The sequence below is a fragment of the Narcine bancroftii genome, chromosome 6 (genome assembly GCF_036971445.1).
Source record: "Narcine bancroftii isolate sNarBan1 chromosome 6, sNarBan1.hap1, whole genome shotgun sequence".
Classification (NCBI taxonomy): domain Eukaryota; kingdom Metazoa; phylum Chordata; class Chondrichthyes; order Torpediniformes; family Narcinidae; genus Narcine; species Narcine bancroftii.
Genome location: NC_091474.1, coordinates 65,854,855 through 65,877,609, shown reverse-complemented (window position 1 = coordinate 65,877,609; position 22,755 = coordinate 65,854,855). Strand labels below are relative to the sequence as shown.

The 22,755-nt window shown below is 44.4% G+C and overlaps 1 protein-coding gene across 6 annotated transcripts in view; it reads right to left on the bottom strand.

The window, feature by feature from the left end:
- Positions 1-22,755, bottom strand: part of arhgef10 (Rho guanine nucleotide exchange factor (GEF) 10) — a 266,890-nt gene that overhangs the window by 164,178 nt on the left and 79,957 nt on the right. For 5 of the 6 annotated variants that reach the window (XM_069885202.1, XM_069885208.1, XM_069885206.1 and 2 more), the window contains 2 exons: positions 7,129-7,371; positions 438-716 (listed from right to left, as the gene is read on the bottom strand). In XM_069885202.1, the coding sequence (XP_069741303.1) occupies positions 438-716; positions 7,129-7,371 (522 nt within the window). The remainder of the gene's footprint in view (positions 1-437; positions 717-7,128; positions 7,372-22,755) is intronic. The other variant, XM_069885207.1, reaches the window with a different exon arrangement.

Below are 22,755 nucleotides of genomic sequence, written 5' to 3'. Positions count from 1 at the left end.
TCACTTACCACCTTAAGTATTCCTTGTGCCCATAGGTGCTCTGTGATTAGTAAGGGATTGCTTAAGTTGGGATGTGAGTGGGAGGAAAATGGTTGAGAACCACAGTTTTAATCGTACCTCATTGACTCATTCTGTGCACCTTAAGCAATCCCTTACTAATCACAGAGCACCAATGTCATAGGGATTACTTAAAGTGGGATGTGAGTGGGAAAAAAAAGTTGAGAACCACTGGGTTAGATTGTTGTGGAGTAGGTTTACATAGGTCAATACAAATCGTGGGCTGAAGGGCCTGTACTGTGCTGTAATGTTCTGTGTTCTTAACATTGTAAATAAATTTTTTCCCTTCAAATTGTCTCACATTCTTCCATGGAGGAGAATAATAACATCCCGTTAACAATTCATCAACAATTGTTGATTTTACAAGGTAGAGCCCTCACCTTCCTCTTCAACGGAAACGCCTCTTATTAGGCCTACTGGAGCGGAATATGCCGGGAGCAGCACTGGTACGTTGGACGGTACAGCGTAGCCACAGGGAACAGGGATACAGTATCCAGGAGACAGCCCGGGAGCCGTCGTTTTGCCCTCCTCATGGCCTTGTTCAGTTGCTGCAGACCCAACATGTTCAACGCCCTGGAGCGGCGCGATATCGATCACTGAATACGGGTTCACTTTTGGAATCTCAGCTGCGGTCAATAACCTGCCTGCTGTGTGGTTTTCTGCAAAAGCCAATGACATTTCTTTAAAAGCATTTCGTTCTCCCCATCGTTAACTAAGAGGCAGAAACGAGAGACCAAGGGATGGGGGTTTAAACAGGAATCGGAGCAGCTAATGTTAATGCCGTCTGGTTGGAGAGTCCCCAGACAGAATATGTGTTATTATTCCCCTGTCATCTTTCCTCCCGCCCTATCAGAGGACTTCCCCTTCCCCACCACCTCAGCTTTTATTCTCCTCCACCCTCCCATCTGCAACCATCTCTTTCCTGTTAGCCTGTGCTCTGCTCCGTCCCACCACCCCCCCACCACCATTTTATTCCGGTGCCTGTCTGTTTTTGACACCGACAAGTGGCCCAGGCCCGAAACGTCAGTTACCCTTTAGGTCCCACGGATGCTGCATGACCTGCTGAGTTTCTCCAGCACGTTTGAGTATTGCACTCAACTCCAGCATCTGTTGCCTTTCTCCGAAGAGCTTACAGGGTGAATAGTGAGGGCCCAGGGGAGTGTTGTAGAACAGCAGGTGTTTTTACGTCTCCCCTCCACCTCGAGGCTGGCCCCATCTGTGAAGAAAAATTTGAACTTCCCTTTTAATGGAACAGCCCTAAAAGGCTACTCCTGCTTCGCTTTTATGAAGGGTGGCATCTTGTAGTGCCCTCCGGAGCATATGGAGGCCGGGAGAGTGTGCCGTAGCGCTGCCCATCACCGTGAGGGCTAACGTACACGCCGAGCAATGCCTATCTTCGTTACCCATAATCCCCCGTGCAGCTGGAACCTGTCTGGGAAACACTGATCCTTCCTCCAGCTCTTCAGGCCAGCACTGTCCATCCAGCACGCCGAGCACAGCTCTTCGCTCCCCTCTTGCATCCATCGGACTCCCCGGCTCCACTCCTCAGCATCTCTCCTCCTTCCTCCCGGGCCCCTTCGACCTCTGGTCCTAGCAGACCCCGACCCTCTGTGCCCCTGCTGGGCCTCCACGCACTTCAGACTGGACTCCCTCCAACCCTTCACCTTGCATTCCCATTCCCGCTGCCCTCATGCTCCTCGGTCTCGGTGAAGAAGCGAGGGGGAAAGCGGGAAGAGGTCATGTCCAGAGGGCAGGAGGGAGTCCTCACCCCAGCACCAATCAACATAGGGCCCCTGCTGGTGGCTCCTGGGTCATGGGCTGATGGTATAATCGCGACATTATCAGCCTGTGCTCCACCTCTGCCACAAGCCTGAAGAGGGATTGGAGTCGACGGCTTGGAGCCGCTTGGAGCGTTTATGGTCGCATTTTCTCACTCTAGAGGGACCGAGGGGGTACAGGAACATCATTTCCTTCTCGTGGCCACATAGCGAGGCAAGAAGGCCTTTGGCATGCGGGCCTTCATCAGCTGCCTTATGCTTCCTCTGGACGCTGTGCGATCTGCTGAGTTTCTCCAGCACTGCTTTGAGCACAGGAGTTGGGACATCAACTGTACAAGACGAGGGTGAGACCACACAGAGTTACGTGCGCGGTTCTGGTCATCCAGCTGTGGGGAAGACATCATTAGGATGGAAAGGGTACCAAAAAAAATTCATTAAAATGTTATGGAGACTGGGGGGGGTGGGCTCTAATCATGAGGGGACTTTTTGTGGAGTGTCAGAGGCTGAGGTGGGGGGCTTGAGAGGCTCTAATAAGGTAAACAATCACAGTTTGTTCCCAAGGGTAGGGGAATCCAGATCAGATTTCAAATTTATTGTCAACCCTGAGATTCTTTTTACTGCAGGCTATTGGTCGTGTTCAAAAATGTAAACAAACTGTACCATACAGAGAGAAATTTAAAAAAAATCAATAAAGTCCACAAGTCAGAGTCCTTAAATGTGTCCCTGATTGAGTTTGTCGTTGAGGAGTCTGATAGTGGAGGGGTAACAGCTGTTCCTGAACCTGGTGGTGTGAGTCTTGTGGCGCCGATATCTCTTTCCTGATGGCAGCAGTGAGAACAGAGCATGTGCTGGGTGGTGCGGATCCTTGATGATTGCTGCTGCTCTCCAATGGCAGCATTCCCTGTAGACGTTCTTTTAGAGGCGTTTAAACTCAGGGATATTGGTGTCTCCATACCAGATGCAGCCGGTCAGCACATTCTATACCACACTTCTGTAGAAATTTGCCAGGGTTTGCGATGTCATGATACCATTAGTGTGTTGGGACCAAGAAAGATCCTCTAAGATAATGACTCCCAAGAACTTAAATTTGCTCACTCTCTTCACCTCCGATCCCCCATGATCACTTGATTGTACACCTCTGGCTTTCCCTTCCTGAAGTCAACGATCAGCTCCTTAGTTTTGTGACATTGAGTGCAAGGTTGTTGTTGGTGCACCAGTGAGCCACATTTTCAATCTCCCTCCTGTATGCTACCTCATCCCCTATCTTTGTACAACCCACTGCTGTGGTATCATCGGCAAATTTTTCGTACTGAGCTACACAGTCATAGGTGCATAGCATGTAAAGCAGGGGGCTAAGAACACAGCCCTGTGGGGCTGTGTAGATCGTGGAGGAAATGTTCTTTCCAATCCTCGTTAATTGTGGTCTGGCCTAAATCTAACACTGAAGGACACAGATTTAAGGTGAGCGGGGAAAGAGTTAAGAGAGATCAAAGGAGCACCTTCTGGACACAGACGGTTGTGGAATGAACTGCCAGAGGAATTAGTAGAGGGGACAACATTTAATTACATTTAAGCAGATAAATGGACAGCGAAGGGATATGGGCCAAATGCTGAAGAAGGGGATGAGTTTGAGGAGAAAACAAGGTCATCATAGACAAGTTGGGCCAAAGGGTGACTTTCTCTGGTGTAAAATTTAGGATCCATGACTAAATCCCAAATGCAAGGGGATGTTTACAGCAGCCAATGAACCCACCAATTTCAATGGATTATTCTGAAATCTGCCCACATACATATTTTCTATATCATTATGTAGATATGTGATTATTATCTGCTGCACCGTGGTCTGGAGAACTGCTGCTTCGTCTGATTGTTGGATGAGAATAAACTCCAATTCAGATTTATGGTCAGAGTATCTACATGACATCACATACAATCCTGAGATTCCTGCGTGCGCGGCAGAATTACCACTTACTGGTCATGCAAAAAAAAACCTGACTCAATGTAAACATGTCAACAAACTGACTGTGCAATTCAGAGGAAAGAATAAAGTGAAATTAAAAGTCCTTAAATAACTCCCTTGCCCCTTTTTTACTGGTCCCTTGTCCCAGGAATTAACTGGACAGGGTACAGTGGAAAAAGAAAACTGTCAGCGCACCAGCGCCAAATGACGTCATTTCACGGCGAGGGTTAACCACCTCGACCCCGACTCATATCCCCAGCGTTTGCTGACATCAGCAAAACCAGTGGTAAAGGGACAGCAGAAAGTCGCCCATTTCCAAATGAAGGTAAAACATTCCTATCCCCAGGGATAAGTTCCAGTTAAGGGTGGCCCAGAGGAAATGGCACAAAGGGCTTCCTATCCCAGGCCACTACACAGCCAATTAACTGGGATCCCAGTGGAAAAGGGGCTCCTAATTGAGTTTGTCTTTGAGGAGTTTGAAGGGGGAGGGGTAGCAGCTGTTCCTGAACCTGGTGGTGTGAGTTTTGTGGCACCTACATCTCTTTCCTGATGGCAGCAGTGAGAACAGAGTGTGTGCTGGGTGGTGAGGGTCTTTGATGATTGCTGCTGCCCTCCGACGTCTGCGTTCCTCGTAGATGTACTCAATAGTGGGGAGGGTTTTGCCTGTGATGTCCTGGGCTGTGTCCACTACCTTTTGCAGGGTATCAGTGTCCCTTTACCAGACAATGATGCAATCGGGCAGCACACTCTCCACCACACCTCTGTAGAAATTTGCCAGGGTTTCCGGTGTCAGACCCAACCTCTGCAAACTCCTGAGGAAGCAGAGGGCCTTTCTTCACGATGCCATGTGTGTGTCCAGGAAAGATCCTCCGAGATAGTGACCCCCTCAAGAACTTAATTCTCCACCTCTGATCCCCCGAATGATCACTAGATTGTTGACTTCAGGAAGGGAAAACCAGCCCTTAGTTTTGTTGATAGTGAGTGCGAGGTTGTTGTTGTTGGTGTACCATTCAGCCAGGTTTTCAGTCTCCCTACTGTATGCTGACTCACCACCCCTTTTTATACCGTGGTATCGTCAGTGAACTTGTACGCGGTGCTGCTGTCATACCGAGCCGCACGGTTGGAGGTTGTAAAGCGAGTTTCCTCCATGTGAAAGGAAACCGGAGCAGCTGGAAGACACCCAGGTGAAAACAGAGGGGGGAGTGTACAAACTCCACACAGACAGCATGGGGAGGATTGAAGGTGGGACACTGACTCTAACCCTCTTAAAAAATTATATCCAATCGCATGACTTGTCAGAGCTCACAAAGCTCTGAACGGTTAAGAGTAAAATAGCACTTGAACTAGTACTTTATCACACAGATATTGGAAATATAACTACAGAGGAGAAAAAGCATAGTCTTTTGTGTCGCTCCCCAATCTGGACTGACGGAATTCGTGAGGGTGTCAATAAAAGCCTCGTCTTCCCCAAGAACTAGTCCTTGCCTTGTATGGCTCTGTTCAAGTCATTTGAAAGATTCCTTTGTCTCTGCACGGGCAGATTTACGTCAGTTGCCGGAAGTAAGCAAAGTTCATCAATAAGCGATGCCTTCTTGCCCTGAGTCGGGGACCCCAGCAGGACTCTGATTGTGTTGCAGTGTCAGCCTGATTGACCTCTCTTCCCTGCAAACAAGACAGGCCTTCTGCAAACTCTACACTGATGCGGGCACCCACTGAAGCCTGCCCCTCACTTCAGGAGGCACGGTGGGGGGGGGGGGGGGGGGGGGGGGGGGGGGCGGGGTCGGGCAGGCTGTGGCAGAGATTCCCAAGTGCCTGCTACCAACGGCTTGAGAGCAGGTCCAGGCCTGGCGCATGGCCGCTGTGGTCACAGCGCAAGGGACCCTAGCTGGATGTATCTCGGCCAAGTCCCGTGTTGCTGTGGCTCCCCAAGACTGTGTGCCCAGCTGTGCTAGAGACTCCATTTGCTCAGCATTTTTAGGCAAGCCTGCTCAGGGAAGTCTGGAGGGAGGGAGTCACAGGTCACACTGCTCGGAATAAAGCCCAGTAGCCCATCATTTCCATGTGCCTGTCATCGGCATGGTTCCAAATTCATCAGCAACTTGGTCCACGACCCCCACCCTAACCTAATCACCTGGGCAATTAATGCTGAAGTGCTTCCGAAAGTTCGTGGAGTCAACCTCTACTTCGTCCTCACACATCAAGTACCCAATTCCAGCACCCAATACTTCTTCAGTTCACCTATCCCCCAAATCTGGGCCCGCTGGTTGGTGACAGAGAAGCCCCAGCAGTACTGCCTCCCTCAGTCAGGCCCTCTAAGCAGGCTCTGGTCCAAACCCAGCCTCCCACTCACCTGCCAAACTACCTGTTTTGTCATTCATTTTAAGTGCTTCGTGTTGTTAATTAGAATTATTTTAATATCAATAAAACATTCCTAACATAACAAATCACATGATTAGGTTTTAACTGCTGGAATATGTCTGCGACAATTAAAAATGTGATCCCAGAACCTTTGTGCAGGAGGGGAGACCCTTCGCTGACCAGTGACTCCGCCCCAGACCAGCGGCTCTGCCAGAGTAACCTCTGCCTGGAAGAGGGAGACCCCACCTAGGTCGCGGAGACCCCACCCGGGCTGCAAGAGTCCCTCGGCAGGATGATGGAGAACACATCCCCACACAGGCCACAGGGACCACCCGGGTCAGAGTGCACCCCAGAGCCCTTCCCCAGATCAGAGAAGCCTGTGCAGACTCCACCCCGGATGAGAGACCCTGGCCAGACCAGGAACCCCCTCCTCAGACCTTGGACTACACCACAGACCAGGGACTCCTTTTGGACCCCACCCCAGGCCACACACTCCACCCCAGTCCTGAGTGCAACACATGGCATGGGTCACTGGGAAAGAAGCAGGGGGAGTCCTGGGAATTAGGACACAGAGTGGGCTGGACTTTGGGAGCTGGTGGTGAAAGGGGTGGTGCCTCTGGACCCCAGTTGTAGAGACTAGGCCTCTGCAGCTGTCTACATGGGGCTGGACAATGGGAGCTAAATGGCCTGGGCATCACTCAATGTTTCACAATTCCACTCAATGATATTGAAAACACCATCTGAAAGTTGAATGCGATTTCATCTCATCATTGTACACCTTGAAGCCAGATATCATCCTGATGAATCTGCACTCTTCCCAGACACAGCCCGCCCCTGCTGGCTCAGACTGGACACCTCCCCACCACCCCCCCCAAGCCCAGTGAGGTTGGACACAAGATTTGCACGAGCACTGAATGTTTTGAAATGCGAGTCACGGTTCAGAACTGCACAGGGTTTTCCCTCTGGCACAAATACCTTGCGCTTTGGTCTCTGAGCTAGGAGTTGCACCATCTCCGCGTGGGCTCATGTTGCTGGTTCCTGTGATTTCGTGGCAGACGTCGTTCTCTGGTGACCCGTGCCCCTGTGCATTTAGGAACACAGGTAGGTGTTCAGGGGTGGATTCGCCATCTGCTTCTGGGACCTCATCACTGTCAAAGTCAAATGCTTGGCCCTCTTCCTGATCATCCTCAATATCATCCAGAAGTTCGTGTTCGAGCACTGAAGAAAAATGCAACAGTATATTTAGGAGAGACACTAAACTATTTTATGTGATGGATTCTCCACGTTACTGCATGAACTTGGCTTAACATTATCCAAAATATTTGATGCCCATCAACACTGGACTATGAAAATGCATCCAAATGCTGGAGAAACTCAGCAGGTTGAACAGTGCCTTTATGTAGCAGAGGTGAAGATACATCACCAACATTTTGGGCTGGAGCCTTTATCAAGGTGTGGGGGTACAAACGGGGGAAGGGGGAGATGATGGGTGGCGAGGGGGGGGGTTTGGAGGAGTCTAAGCTAGGTGGAGAGAGAAAGGAAGAAGGAACTGGAATGACTAGTTAATGGGGGGTGGGTGGGTGGGAGGGAGGAAAAAGCAAGCTGATGAGTGCAATGCAGTGAATTCAATGTTCATGCCCTGGGGTTGGAGGGTGCCCGGACAAAAAGTGAGGTGTTGTTCTGCGGGTGGTCAGGGTGGGGTAGTGTGAAAGGCCATGGACAGACATGTGGGGTTATTCATTTAATCTTTCCCCTCTCACTTTAACTTATAGTTTGAGACTCCCCTTGTCTGTGGACTGTGACTATTCACCTTCTCTATGCTTTTCGTGATTTTATCAACCTGTTAAGTGACCCGAATCAGGGAGACTATCCAAGCTCTCCTTGTAAATCATAGTTCCAGTAACATTCCTATCAATATTTTATTTTTAAACACTCTTTCCACCGTAACCAAATTCTGGTTTATTATCTGACTGTATAATATTTCTGGCTCTCCATACCATAGGATGATTATGGTTCCTTTCAGTCAGTTTGTGGGGGTTTATACCCCACTCCTCAGAAAGGAACAGCGTGTGCGTGAATGGATTTAGGTGAATGGGGGGTTTGCCCAGGTCCAGACCCACCCTCTCGACATCCCCTCCCACATCCAGTGGCATGGTGAGGTCCAAGACGGCTGGGGGAGGTTTGTTGCAGTGAATGACCAGGCCAAGGTTCGATGCAAGGGATGCCCTTCACGGCATGTGTTGGTTAGATGGCCGTTGACCCTACGAGAGGGTTGGTCTGCCATTTGACAGGTCTTGTTTTTCATCCTGCAGAGTGTCTAGCCACCCTCCATACCAAGCAAGGCTGGTGGGGGAGCTGGTTTAGTCACTGACCACATGTGACAGGTAGCACTGGGTTACATGGTACCAGTAGCACTCAGACGAGTGACCCGATTAAACAGCATTTCCCCAGTCCACAGTACACACAGTACACAGCATATAATAATCACAGATATACATAAAGATATAATGGAAAATAAATATAAATATTTTGGGATCATTTACTCATTCATTGACAGAATACCCTTCATCATTCTCACAGCCTGCAGGAAGAAGTTATTTTCCAGCCTGCAAGTCCTGATTTTGATGCACCTGTACCTCCTTCCTGATGGTAGTGGGACAAAGATCTTGTGTGATGGATGGAGAGGATTCTCAATAATTCTTTGAGCCCTATTTAGGCAATGCTCACAGGTGAATGTCGTCAACAGAGGAAAGGGAGACCCCAGTCATCTTCCTGGCCGTTTTGATGATCCTCGGTATCAATCTCTGGCCCGATACTTTGCAGCTACTGTAACACACAGTGATGCAGACAGGCAGGACACTCTCAGTTGTTCTCCTGCAAAATGCTGTCAAGATGGGGGCCGGTAGCCTTACCCTCCTCTACTTCCTAAGGAAGCATAGGTGCTGTTGCACCTTCCTTACGAGGATGTGCTGTGGATCCAGGCACACTCCTACAACACCCCCTCCCCCTCACAGGATCTCTGTAACATTGGCCTGTGCTCCTCCCCCCACCCTTTCCCTCCCCTCCACCTTTCTATTCTGCCACCTGCTTGCTGCTTGCGTAGACCTTGACGGAGGGCTCAGACCCGAAACGTCGGTTATATTCCTTTGCTTCAAAAAGACACTGCGTGACCTGCTGAAGTCCTCCAGCACTTTTGTGCCCTGCCCTCAATCACAGTCTCTGCAGGCTTTCTTGTTTAACTCTGCATATACATCTAGTTGTGTACATGATGGACTTGTCACGACTTATCCAACATAGATACAGAACCCACACAAACTGTATGCACTACCCCCCTATGTCCACACACACACACACCACTGTCCCAGGATGACTCACTGACCCATGCAACACATCCTCCACTCATTCCAAACTAATCCTCATTGCACTCACCCCAAACACAGTTGAAACCCATATTCAGGGCCTAACAAAGACAAAAAAATAAAACCCCACATCAAGGACCATCATCTCTGGGGGGAGTCACATGATGGAGTAGTGGCCGGTCGGGGAACTCCAGCCCTCTCCAGAAAAGTTAAAAAAAGATAGAGAAAAAACAAAGGCACAAACTTAAAAACCAAAACAAAGTGAAAGTAAAAGTGTGAAGACAATGGCAGCGAAGAAATAAAAACCAAAAACAACGGGAAGAAAAGAAGGAAAGACGTCGGAAGAAGAAGGTGAAGGCCTTACCTGTCCGAAGAGGCCCGCCGCGGAGAGAGAGGCCCGCTCCCACAGGTCAGTGGAAGTTCCAGGCTCGGGACTACAAAAATGGCTCGCAGAGCCGAGTAAAAGTGCGCAACCGCGCATGAAAAAAAAACACTGACGGGAGGGGGGGAACAGCTGCGGAGTCGATCTCCACAACTGAGAGAGGCACCTGCAGCACAGCAGCAGGTGCAGAACACAGACAATAACGACAACAAGAAAGAAGAGGGTAAAAAGAAAACAAGGAAACAACAGATGGTCAACCCAGAGGAAGAAGAAGAAGAACAGAAAGAAATGGAAGAAGAAGAGAAAGGCAAGACAATGGATGTATCTTTTTTTAAAGAATATATGGAATCAGTGAAAAAATGGCAATTACAAGAATTTGATGAGATAAAAAGAAGAATTAAGAATGCAGAAGAAAAAATGAATAAAATGGAAGTGGCCATATCAGAATTGGCAAAAAGAGTGGAAAATATGGAAAAACGAGAAACATTTGTAGATATGGAAGTAAAAGACGTAAAAGAGAAATTAGAAGAATCTAATAAAAAAGCTAAAGAAGCACAGGAGCTGTTAGCTCAGAAGATAGATATGATAGAAAACTATAATAGAAGAAATAATATAAAGATAGTGGGCCTTAAGGAAGATGAAGAAGGCAAGAATATGAGAGAATTTATAAAAGATTGGATCCCCAGGGTCCTGGGAAGACCAGAATTACAGGAAGAAATGGAAATAGAGAGGGCACATAGAACTTTAGCTCCGAAACCACAACCGCAGCAAAAACCAAGATCCATTTTAGTAAAATTCTTAAGATATACAACAAGAGAAAATATATTGGTGAAAGCAATGAAGAAAGTAAGAGAAGACAAAAAGCCACTGGAATATAAAGGTCAAAAATTTTTTTTCTATCCAGACATAAGTTTTGAACTCCTGAAGAAGAGGAAGGAGTTCAATACAGCGAAAACGATCTTATGGAAAAAAGGATATAAATTTATGTTAAGGTCCCCAGCAGTACTTAAAATAATTATTCCAGGGCAACAAAACAGACTATTCTCAGATCCAGAGGAAGCAAGGAAATTTGCAGAACAACTACAAAACAAGCAGAGAGATGAAGACATGTAATAAGAGTAAAAATGACCACGATCTATATGTATATGTGTAAAGGGGTATATGTGTGTATATATATATATATAGTGTGCATACATGAATGTATCCGTATTTAGAGGAAAATATATAGAGTATAGACAAGAATTAATAAGGGAGGGAAATGGAATAGAGGGAATAAGGAGGGAATTAAAAGAGTGACCTTTGTTACATATGAAAATTGAAATATTTTCTGGGGGGGGCTGGGTGGGGAGGAGTTACGGTCACTTTAAAATCAGCTGAGGTTTGCGAGTGAATTCGCAAATCCAAATGGAGAGGGGAGATGTGGTTGTCCGACAAGGGATAAAGGACAACTCAGGAGGGGGAGGGGAGATTGGGGTTAAAGAAGTTTTAAATAGGAGAATAGGAAAAATGTTTGATGTTCTAGAAATGTTGTCTTATAAAGTGTTCAAAACAAGAAAGCAGAAATGGATAAGAAGGAAAGGTAATGATGGAGAAACGGAAAGGGAAGATAAACAAAGTATAAAATGGCTACGCTGAACTATATGACTTTAAATATTAACGGAATACATAACCAAATTAAAAGGAAGAAACTGCTAAATTTACTGAAAAAAGAAAAAATTGATATAACATTTGTGCAAAAAACACATTTAACTGAATTGGAACACAAGAAATTAAAGAGAGATTGGGTAGGACACGTAACAGCAGCGTCGTATAATTCAAAAGCAATAGGGGTAGTTATATTAATTAGTAAAAATGTGCCAATTAAAATAGAAGAGGAAATAATAGATCCAGCAAGGAGATATGTAATGACAAAATGTCAGAAATATTCTGAGTTTTGGAATCTACTCAATGTACATTCACCTAACGAAGAAGATCAAGATATTTTTTTGAAGATAGCAGATACGCAAGGGAACATATTAATAGGAGGGGATTTCAACCTGAATTTGGATTCAAATATGGACAAAACTGGGAAAAAAATTAACAGAAAGAACAAAGTAACCAAATTTATAATTAAATCGATGGAAGAAATGCAACTTTTGGATATATAGAGGAAACAACACCCAAAGGAAAAGGAATATTCATATTACTCGGCTGGACATAAAACATACTCAAGAATAGACCTATTTTTGTTATCAGCTCGTATGCAAGATAGAGTAAGAAAAACAGAATATAAAGCTAGAATATTATCGGACCATTCACCCTTAATATTGACAATAAAGTTAGAGGACATCCCTCCAAGAATGTATAGATGGAGATTAAACTCCATGTTACTCAAAAGGCAGCATTTTAGAGAATTAATTGAAAGACAAATTAAAATGTATTTTGAAATAAACACGGAATCAGTGAAAGATAAGTTTATACTATGGGATGCAATGAAAGCGTTCATTAGAGGGCAAATAATAAGTTATGTAACCAAGATGAAGAAGGACTATAATCAGGAAACAGAGCAGTTGGAAAGGGAAATAGTAAATATAGAAAAAGAATTAGCAATGAAGGAAGATACAACTAAAAGAAGAGAATTGGCAGATAAAAAAATAAAATATGAAACACTACAAACATATGAGGTGGAGAAGAATATAATGAAGACAAAACAGAAATATTATGAACTGGGGAAAATCGCACAAAATTCTAGCATGGCAGCTTAAGACAGAACAAGCTAAGAAAATGGTATTGGCATCAAGGAAAAAAGACAAACAAATCACATATAATCCAAAGGAGATCAAGGAAAACTTTAGAGAATTCTATGAACAATTATACCAAACTGAAAATGAAGGGAAAGAAGGGAAAATAGATGAATTTCTAACTAAAATTGAACTACCAAAACTACAAATAGAGGAACAAAATAAATTAACAGAACCATTTGGAATAGTAGAAATACAAGAGATAATAAAAAATTACCAAATAATAAGACACCAGGAGAGGATGGATTCCCAATAGAATTCTATAAAACATTTAAAGATTTATTAATTCCTCCCCTCCTGGAAGTAATCAACCAGATTGATAAAGTTTACCAGATTCATGTAAAACAGCAATAATTACAGTAATACTAAAGGAAGGGAAAGATCCACTCGCACCAGCGTCATATAGACCAATATCATTACTTAACACAGATTATAAGATAATAGCTAAACTATTAGCAAACAGATTAGCAGAGTATGTACCAAAAATGGTAAATCTAGACCAAACTGGATTTATTAAAAAAAGATGCACAACAGGCAATATTTGTAAATTTATTAACTTAATTCATGCAGTAGAAGGGAGTAAAGCGCCAACAGTAGCAGTTGCTTTAGATGCAGAGAAGGCCTTTGACAGAGTAGAATGGAATTATTTATTCAAAGTATTGCAAAAATTCAGTTTACCAGAGAAGTATATTAATTGGATTAAAGCATTATATAAGGGACCATTGGCGAAAGTGACAGTAAATGGATATGTATCAAAGCAATTTAACTTAAGCAGGTCAACACGGCAGGGATGCCCACTATCACCTTTATTGTTCGCGTTAGCTATAGAACCACTAGCAGAATTGATAAGAACAGAAAATAATATAAAAGGGATAAAAATAAAAGACAAGGAATATAAAATCAGTTTATTTGCGGATGATGTTATAGTATACTTAACAGAACCAGAACTATCAATAAAAGAATTATATAAGAAATTGAAGGAATATGGAGAAGTGTCGGGTTACAAGATTAACGTAAATAAAAGTGAAGCAATGCCTATGAATAATGCGGATTTCTCAAAATTTAAGAAGGAATCACCATTCAGATGGCAAATGCAAGCAATAAGATACCTAGGTATACAAATAAATAAAAACCTCGGCCAACTATATAAACTCAATTATTATCCACTAATGAAAAAATTACAGGACGATTTAGAGCATTGGAAAGATTTACCACTAACACTAATAGGAAGGATAAACTGTATTAAAATGAACATTTTTCCAAGGATATTATACCTATTTCAGGCATTGCCAATACACCTGACAGAGAAATTCTTCAATGAGTTAAAGAAAATAATAAGGAAATTTTTATGGAAAGGGGGGAAACTGAGAATAGCACTAGATAAATTAACAGAATGGTATAAACAAGGAGGCTTACAACTGCCAAACTTTAAAAATTATTATAGAGCCGCACAATTAAGATACCTATCAGATTTTTATCAAACAAGGGAAAAGCCAGATTGGACTAGATTAGAATTAGATAAAATAGGGGAAAAGATACCTGAACACATATTGTATAAATGGGATGAAAAATTGGTACAATATAGAAGTTCTCCAGTATTACATCATCTACTCAATATTTGGAAGAAGATTCAAGTAGAAAGAAATAAAACAAATTATCAATTACCAAAACCAATATTGACGCAAAACAAGTTACTCCCTTTTACAATAGATAACCTTTCCTTTAGAGAATGGGAAAAAAAAGGGATTAAAAGAATAGAAAATTGTTTTTCAGGAAATAGATTATTATCCTTTGAACAAATGAAAGATAAATACAATATAACTCAAGATACAGTGCTGGCATATTACCAATTGAGATCCTACTTGAAGGACAAATTAGGAAGTAGTCTGAGGTTACCAGAGGGAAGTAACTTTGAATATGTGATTACAGATACAATGATAATCAAAAGATTTATAACAAATATGTATATTAAACTGCAAGAAAAGGAGAATGAGGAAACAAATGGTAAAACTATACAAAAATGGGAACAAGATTTAAATATAAAGATAAAAAAGGAAACATGGGAGAAGTTATGTTCTGGAACGATGAGAAATACAATAAATACGAGGTTACATATGATACAATATAACTGGATACACAGGCTATACATTACACCTCAAAAGTTAAATAAATGGGACCCAACAGTATTTGATAGATGTTTTCGATGTAAAAAAGAAATGGGAACAACAATTCATGCAATCTGGACATGTGAGAAAGTAGAAAAATTTTGGGAAGATCTAAACCAAATATTAAATAAAATTACAGAAAACAATATACCAAAGAATCCAGAGATCTTCCTCCTAAGTAACATAAAAAACAAAGAATTTGGAATTGATTTGGAGGATGCACAAAAAAGATTTGTTAAGATAGCTCTAGCCGTAGCAAAAAAATGTATTATGTCAACCTGGAAATTGGAAGATAATTTGAAAATACAACAATGGTATAGAGAAATGAATAAATGTATTCCATTAGAAAAAATAACATATAGTTTAAGAAATAATATTGAAATATTTGAACAAATATGGGAGCCTTTCATGAAACACAATAGCGAAAACCTACCGGGGACATTCACTACCTAAATTAACTAAAGGAGAAGGAAATGAAAAGAATTGACTCAGTGGAATTTCTTGTTTATTTTTATTGAATGACAACATTGTTTGACTGGTTTAATGTATCCTAGATTTTGTACTTTAAATGGACGGGAGGGGGGAGGTAGGGAGGGTGGGATGGGACGAGGGAGGGGGGGGGGAGAAAATGGCACTGTATATATTTGAAAAGGAAAAAGTATGTATCATGGTTAATGTGGTTTATGGTGTGAAAAATAAAAAATTTTAAAAAAAAGGACCATCATCTCACTCATCCCCCACACTGAACCCATTCACACAGCCCAGCTCCTCATGTTGACCTGAATCTCACAGTCAGCATTCAGTTTTAGAGGGCGAGAATATAAAAACAAGGATGTAATGCTGAGGCTTTACAAAGCCTTGGATGGCCAGACCATGTTTGGAGTATTGAGAGCAGTGTTCGGTCGAATACGGAAGGAAGGATGTGCTGGTGTTTGGAGTGGGTCCGGAGGAGGTTTACAAAACTGATATCGGGGATGATGGGGTTAACATAGGAGGACCATTTGTTAACTCTGGGACTGTACTCACTGGAGTTTAGAAAGATCTCATTGAAACCTGTTGAATATTGAAAGGGCTGGAGAGAGTGGATGTGGGAGAAGATGTTTCGAGCAGTGGGAGAGCCTGGGACCAGAGGGCACAGCCTCAGAAGAAATGGACATCCCTTTAGAACAGAAATGAGGAGAAATTTATTTCATCAAAGTGTAGTAAATCTATGGTCACAGTCGACTGTGGAGGCTAGTTCAATGGGTGACCAGAACTGCACACTGTACTCCAAGTGTGGTCTCACCAGAGATTTGTAGAGTTGCAACATGACCTCTCTAGTCCTGAACTCAATCCCCCAACTAATGAAGCCCAGAATCCCATAGGCCTTCTTAACTATCCTATCAACCTGCATGGCGACCTCAGGGATGTACTGGACCCAACCCTGTACTCAGCCTTCTGGTTTGTCCTTCCAAAATGCATCACCTCACACTTACCAGATTGAAAACTATCTGCCACTTTTCTACCCAAGTCTGCAACGACCTTCAGCACCAGCCACAGCTCCTCCAACCTTCGTATCATCTGCAAACCTACTGACCCATCCTTCTGCTTCTTCATCCAGGTCATTTATAAAAATTCCAACGAGCAGGGGTTCCAGTACAGATCCCTGCAGAAATCCACTAGTCACTGACCTCCAGGCAGAATACTTTGCTTCCAGTACTTCTCTCTGCTTTCTACATGCAAGCCAAATTTTAATCCATGCAACCAAGGTTCTGTCAATCCCATTCCTCATGGCTTTCTGAATGAGTCTCACTCATGGGGGACCTAGTCAAATGCCAACAACTTCTGCCCAACCCTCATCAATATTTTTGTTACCTCTTCAAAAACTCAATTAGACTCGTGAGGCACAACCTTCCCATCACGAAGCCATGCTGACTATCCTTGAGTAGACTGGACTTCTCCAAATGCTCATAAATCCTGGCCTCAAGAACCCTCTCAAAAGTTTTCCCACCACTGCGTTGCTGGTCTATAATTCCCAAGATTCTCGCCATTACCTTTTTTAAATAACATCCTTCGATACTTCCCCTGTAGCCAAAGAGGACTCAAAGATCATAATCACTGCTCCAGCTATCTCTTCCCTCACTTCCCATAGCAACCTGTCTGGCCCCCGGGATTAATCAATCTTAATGTTTTCAAAGAAGATCTTCCTTAATCTCAACATCGTCTAGCACACAGGTCTGTTCTATTCTGACCCCATCCTGATCAAGGATCTTTTCCCTTATGAATACTGAAGCAAAATATTCATTTATACCTTCCCAACCTCCTCTTCCTCCACACACATGATGCCTCCATTATCCTTCATTCTTGTCTTCTGTTCACACACGCATAGAACACTTTGGGGTTCTCCTTAATCCTACATGCCAAGGCCTTCTCATGCCCTCTTCGAGCTCTCCTGTCCTTTTTTTTAAATAAAAGTTCCTTCCTGGCTACCATCTAATTCTCATGAGCCCTTCCTGCCTCCTATATCTAATGTCTGCTTCCTCCTTCCTCTTAACTATCTGCTTCACCTGTTTCATCAGCCATGGTTCCCTCTTCCTCCCATCTTTTCCCTGTCCCAGTGGGACAACCCCATCCTGAAACCAGACCGTGGTCCCTAAACTTCCTCCCTATTAGTGCTGTGCTTTCACCCTTGAACATTGCCAGTTCCTGCCTCATCCCATTGTAATTATCCCTACCCCAATTGAACACTTTCCCATTTTGTCTGCTTCAATCCTTGTCCAAAGCCATGCTGACGCTCAGGGAGGGGGGGGGGGTCACTTTCAGTGAAATACGGTGGTCTGCCATCTGACCAGGTTTATTACCCAGCACTAGATTCGGTATGGCCTCTCCTCTCGTCGGCTGGTCCACATACTGTGTCAGGAAACCTTCTTAGATACACTTCACAGATTCTGCCCCCTATCCCTCTTGCAGACAGGAAGTGCCAGTCAATATTAGGAAAGTTGGCGCATTGGTAACAGATGCTAAACGCAAGCACAAAAATGGAACGATCAGAGGCAAAATAGCCCTTCATACCTCTCCTAACCATGTACCCATCCAATTCTTTTCCTTGCCAGCCATTAATTAACCTATGAACCCTGTGTGGTCTTGGAACATGGGAAAAAACTGGAGCACCCGAAGGAAACCCACACAGAGAGAACATACAATCTCCGGGCAGGCAGGGGTGCATTCGAACTCGGGTTGCTGGCGCAGTATTAACATTCCACTAACTGTGTTGCCTCAAAAATATTGTTGAAGCCCATGCCCATGAGGTGAGAGTGCCCTGAATTAAAATGACTGCTGACGTAGCTATGAACACTGGCTTTGGGCCTTCGAGTTGTTCACTGTCGAAGCAGGTTTATTTTATGTTTCTGGTGGGGGGGGGGGGGGTTCTAACCAAAGCAAACTGAAAGAAATGCATCAACAGCAGCATCCCAAATGTGAACCGGTTTGCTTTAGGGGGTGGAGGGGAGGGGAAGCAATGACTCAAAATAGAATGGAGGTAAGATAAATTTTGGGACAGCAGTAAAGCCCTTCTGCAGGTGGGCAGGGCAACAAAAGGGAAAGGTTGCTCTTGATACCAATTTTTAAAATCGCTGATGTTGGTGAGCTGGAACATGATTGTAATTTAATTTTGAGATACAGCATGGTAACAGGCCTTTCCGGCCCATGAGCCTGTACTGCCCAATTACACCCATGTGACCAAATAGCCTGCACACCCAGCCCGTTTTGGGAATGTGGGAGGGAGGGAAGGAGGTGGTTGCTGAAACACAAAATGCAGGCAGATTCATCCCCTCATGAGGAGAAAATATGGGAGCACAAAGGAGCAATGAGTTGCTCCCAATGAAGCCACCCATCCCAAATTTTCAAGACTGTCAGTGGCTCACAGCATTCAGCAGAACCAACAATGGGGGAATTTCCAGGCAGAATTGTCGACGTCTTTTCTCTAGGTAATGTGCCATCTTTTCTGGGGGGGCTGGTGGATCACTTTTGAAACCCACGTTGGGGAGACAGCAAACCTTCCAGATAACACATTTTTGTTCTTTCTGAGTTTTGCTCATTCTACTCCAGGAAGTGACGAGAAAGCCAATGTGCCAACAGAGTCCAAAACGGGCTGTATAAACAACCTCTTTTGGCATCGTATTCTCTGCAGGCATTGTGGGCTTGAAGGGCCTTGTTCTGTGCTGAATTGCTCTTTGCGCCACATACCACCTAATGCGACTACGCCTCACGAACCACGACCAAGATCACACATGACCACGAGCCACATACCACGCACCATGATGCACATACCACGACTCTGCACCACGACCATGAACCACATAACACAACTCTGCACCACGACCACAAACCACGGCCATGTTCTCCAACCACGCACTATGACATGCACCACAACCACGTACGACCATGTAACACATAACATGACTCTGCACCATGACTATACACTCCACACCATGACCACGAACATATACCATGGCTGTGCACCATGTACCATGACCACTCACCACGAACCAAGGACCACACATATCGATAATGAACCATGTACCACTACAATGCACCACTGTTGAGCAGGGAGGAAACGTGGCCTCCCTGCCTGTCAACAATGTGTGTATTGCCGGAGGTAACTGTCTTCCCCATCAGGAACAGACCATTTACATATGTTAGTGATGCATCTTATTTAATTTATGTAACTGCCCATACTATCTTATTGAATTGTATCCTTTTTGTTTGTACAGGTTCTTCAGTGAAATCAATAAAAATATTTTTAAAATAACTTATTTGGAAGTCACATCACGTACCAGCTACTAATTAGTGCACTCCTTGCTGTTGTGTTGGCTAATTCAAATCACTCAACGTCACTATTGGCTAGACACACAGATTAGGAATGTATTAGGCACCAGCACAGAGCACATTTATCTCTCTCTGCCTCGTGGTCCGAGTCCTGGATACCACTCCATGCCAGGTCACTACTGTGTGTCTAGCTGAGTCGTAGTATTCCTATAGGTCAAAACTTGCAATAGAGCTGCACCTTCCGACGATCAGAGGTCCGGGAGGGTGAATATAACCCCTGTGTACACTGTGGTCTGGAGCCACCTCCCAGTGATCAGGGGTCCGGGAGGGTGTGTTGAACTCCTGTTTATAGCGTGTGAATGTCAGCACCATGACTCTGAACCACGCACCGTGACACTGCACCATGTACAATGACTCTGGACCACGACTCTCCGCCACACACCATGACTCTATACCACATAAAATGACTCCAGATCGCGAATCTGCGCCATGAACAGTGACTCTGCGTCACACACCAGGACTCAGTGCCGCGACTCTGCACCACGCAACATGACTCTATACCACATCTCTGCATCTCGCACCGCGACTCTGCCCCACACACTGCGACTAGGCGCCGCGACTCTGCGCCACGCACCATGACTCAGTGTTGAGACTGCGCCTTGCCATTCAACTCTACACTGCGAATGTGCTACACGCCATGACCCGACGACTCTGCACCACGACTCTTCACCTTGCACCACGACTCTGCACCACAACTCTACACTACATACACTTCACATGTAACAAGTCATTGCAACCCGTACCACGACACTACACCATGTTCAATTCATCATGCCGGATGTACCATGTTCCATACCCTCTTAGTAAGGTAGCAAGTATTCTGTAGAATATAGAACATATATAACCTTCAGCTTATGAGAAAGCATGGACTGTGCACCATGTGGCATGTTCCATATACTATTCCTGAGATGAATAAAGATCATATGAAACTTTATGCAAATGGAAAGCATCATTGGTGCAAGTAACTAAGTAGCTCACCTCGAGTGAATGTCCAGGACACCTGCTTGAAAATCTAATAGTTTCAATAATACATCCAAACAAGATTTAATTCATACGTGGAATTCTTACACAATTAATTTGCTGCCGATTCAAATCTACATTGCTTTCACAATATAATGACTTTAAAACATAATGACTCCATTTGTTAATTCTTGTTAACATATGTTCAGGGACCATATTGCAATCATTTGTTCAGCCTGCTTAGATTACAACCAGCGAGGAGGCCATTGAAAGCATGTTAATAAATCTGGCCTGTGTAAAGCAAATGACTCATTCCCCTATCTGCAGTGAAAGCAAAGCCAAGAACAGCTTCTTAAGTACTGCCCTTAACTGCCACGTTTACATGGTTTCAGAATCTCGGACTCGCAAATGATCCAATCGAAACAGCGTTACCAAACCTTGACACTCTTACTGAACTTATTTCAAAACATCTGTTTTCTCCACCTTCCCTCTGCTGCGCAACACTTTCTGAGACACTTTCGAATCCACCTCCCTGCACCCTCAAGTAAAATGGAGTGTTAAGGCAAGCAACTAAAAACAATAGAAGAAATGTAATATTTATAAATGTTTCTTCTGTGGTTTCCAGAACTAGAAACTTGCAGCACAATACAGGCCCTTCGGCCCACAGTACTGTGACGACCTATGAAAACTTACCCCACAACAATCTAACCCAGTTCTTCCCACTCACATCCCACCTTAAGTAATTCCTATGCCATCGGTGCTCTGTGATTAGTAAGGGATTGTTTAAGGTAGGATGTGAGTGGGAAGGGAAGGTTGAGAATCACTGCTCTAGATCTAATTGTTACTGAAATTTATTGCTTGAGAAAAATTGTCATTGGCCCATTCCTTTTGTTCTGAAACATTGCACATAACAAGTCAATGAGGTACGATTAAAAGAGTAGTTTTCAAACTTTTTCGTTCCACTCACATTCCACTCCTTACTAAACACAGCGCACCTGTGGCATAGGGATTACTTAAAGTGGTATGTGAGTGGACAGAAAAAGGTTGAGAACCACTGAATTCTAATCCTTCCCTCCCTCACACCCATAATCCTCCATTTTTCTTACATTCATGTGCCTGTCTAAGAATCATTTAAATATCCCTATTGTACCAGCCTCCACCACGATCCCTGGCAATCCATTCCAGGCACCCACCAAAATATCTACCTCTGACCTCCCCTAAATTTTCCTCCACTCACCTTAGACCAATACACTGGGTTCGAGACAGATGGCCGGATCCATCAGTTCCTGCAGGTCCCCTTCGGTGTAACAAACAACGTCTTGGTCTTCCAGTGGGAGATGGTCCGCATGGTAGATCAATACGAGCTGCAGGCAACATTCCCGTACCTTGACAACATCACTGTCTGCATCCACAACCTGCAGGACCTTGATGCCAACCTCCAGAAATTCCTCCACACCGCCAAGCTCCTTAACCTCATGAACAACAAGGCCAAGTGCGTATTTCGCACAACCCTCCTTGCCATCCTCGGCTGTGTCGTTGAGAACAAAGTCATTGGCCCAGACCTTGACCGCATGTTCTCGCTCCTGGAACTCCCACTCCCCAGTCAGGTTCTTCCCTTATTATGCCCAATGGTTCCCTAATTATGCAGGCAAGGCCTTCCCCCTCATTAAATCCACATCCTTCCCTCTGACGGCGGAGACTTGTCCAGCCTTTAACCACAACAAGGCAGACATTGCCAAGGCCACAATGCACACTGTGGATGAATCTGTCCCATTCCAGGTGGAAAGTGATGCATCAGACTTCGCCCTGGCTGCCACCTTTAACCAGGCAGGTAGACCAGTTGCTCTCTTTTCCTGTACCCTACAGGGCCCAGAAATTTGACACACCTTGGTCGAGGTAGTACACACCGGAGCATTAACTGGCTGGTAAACGATTTACCGTGCTAACTGACAAACGTGGAGATGCGTTTGTGTTTAACAACCAGCAGTGGGGCAAAATTAAAAATGACACGAGACTGAGGTGGAGAATTGAACTACCCACCTACAATTATGATATCTTGTACCAGCCATGGAAACCTAATGATCCACCGG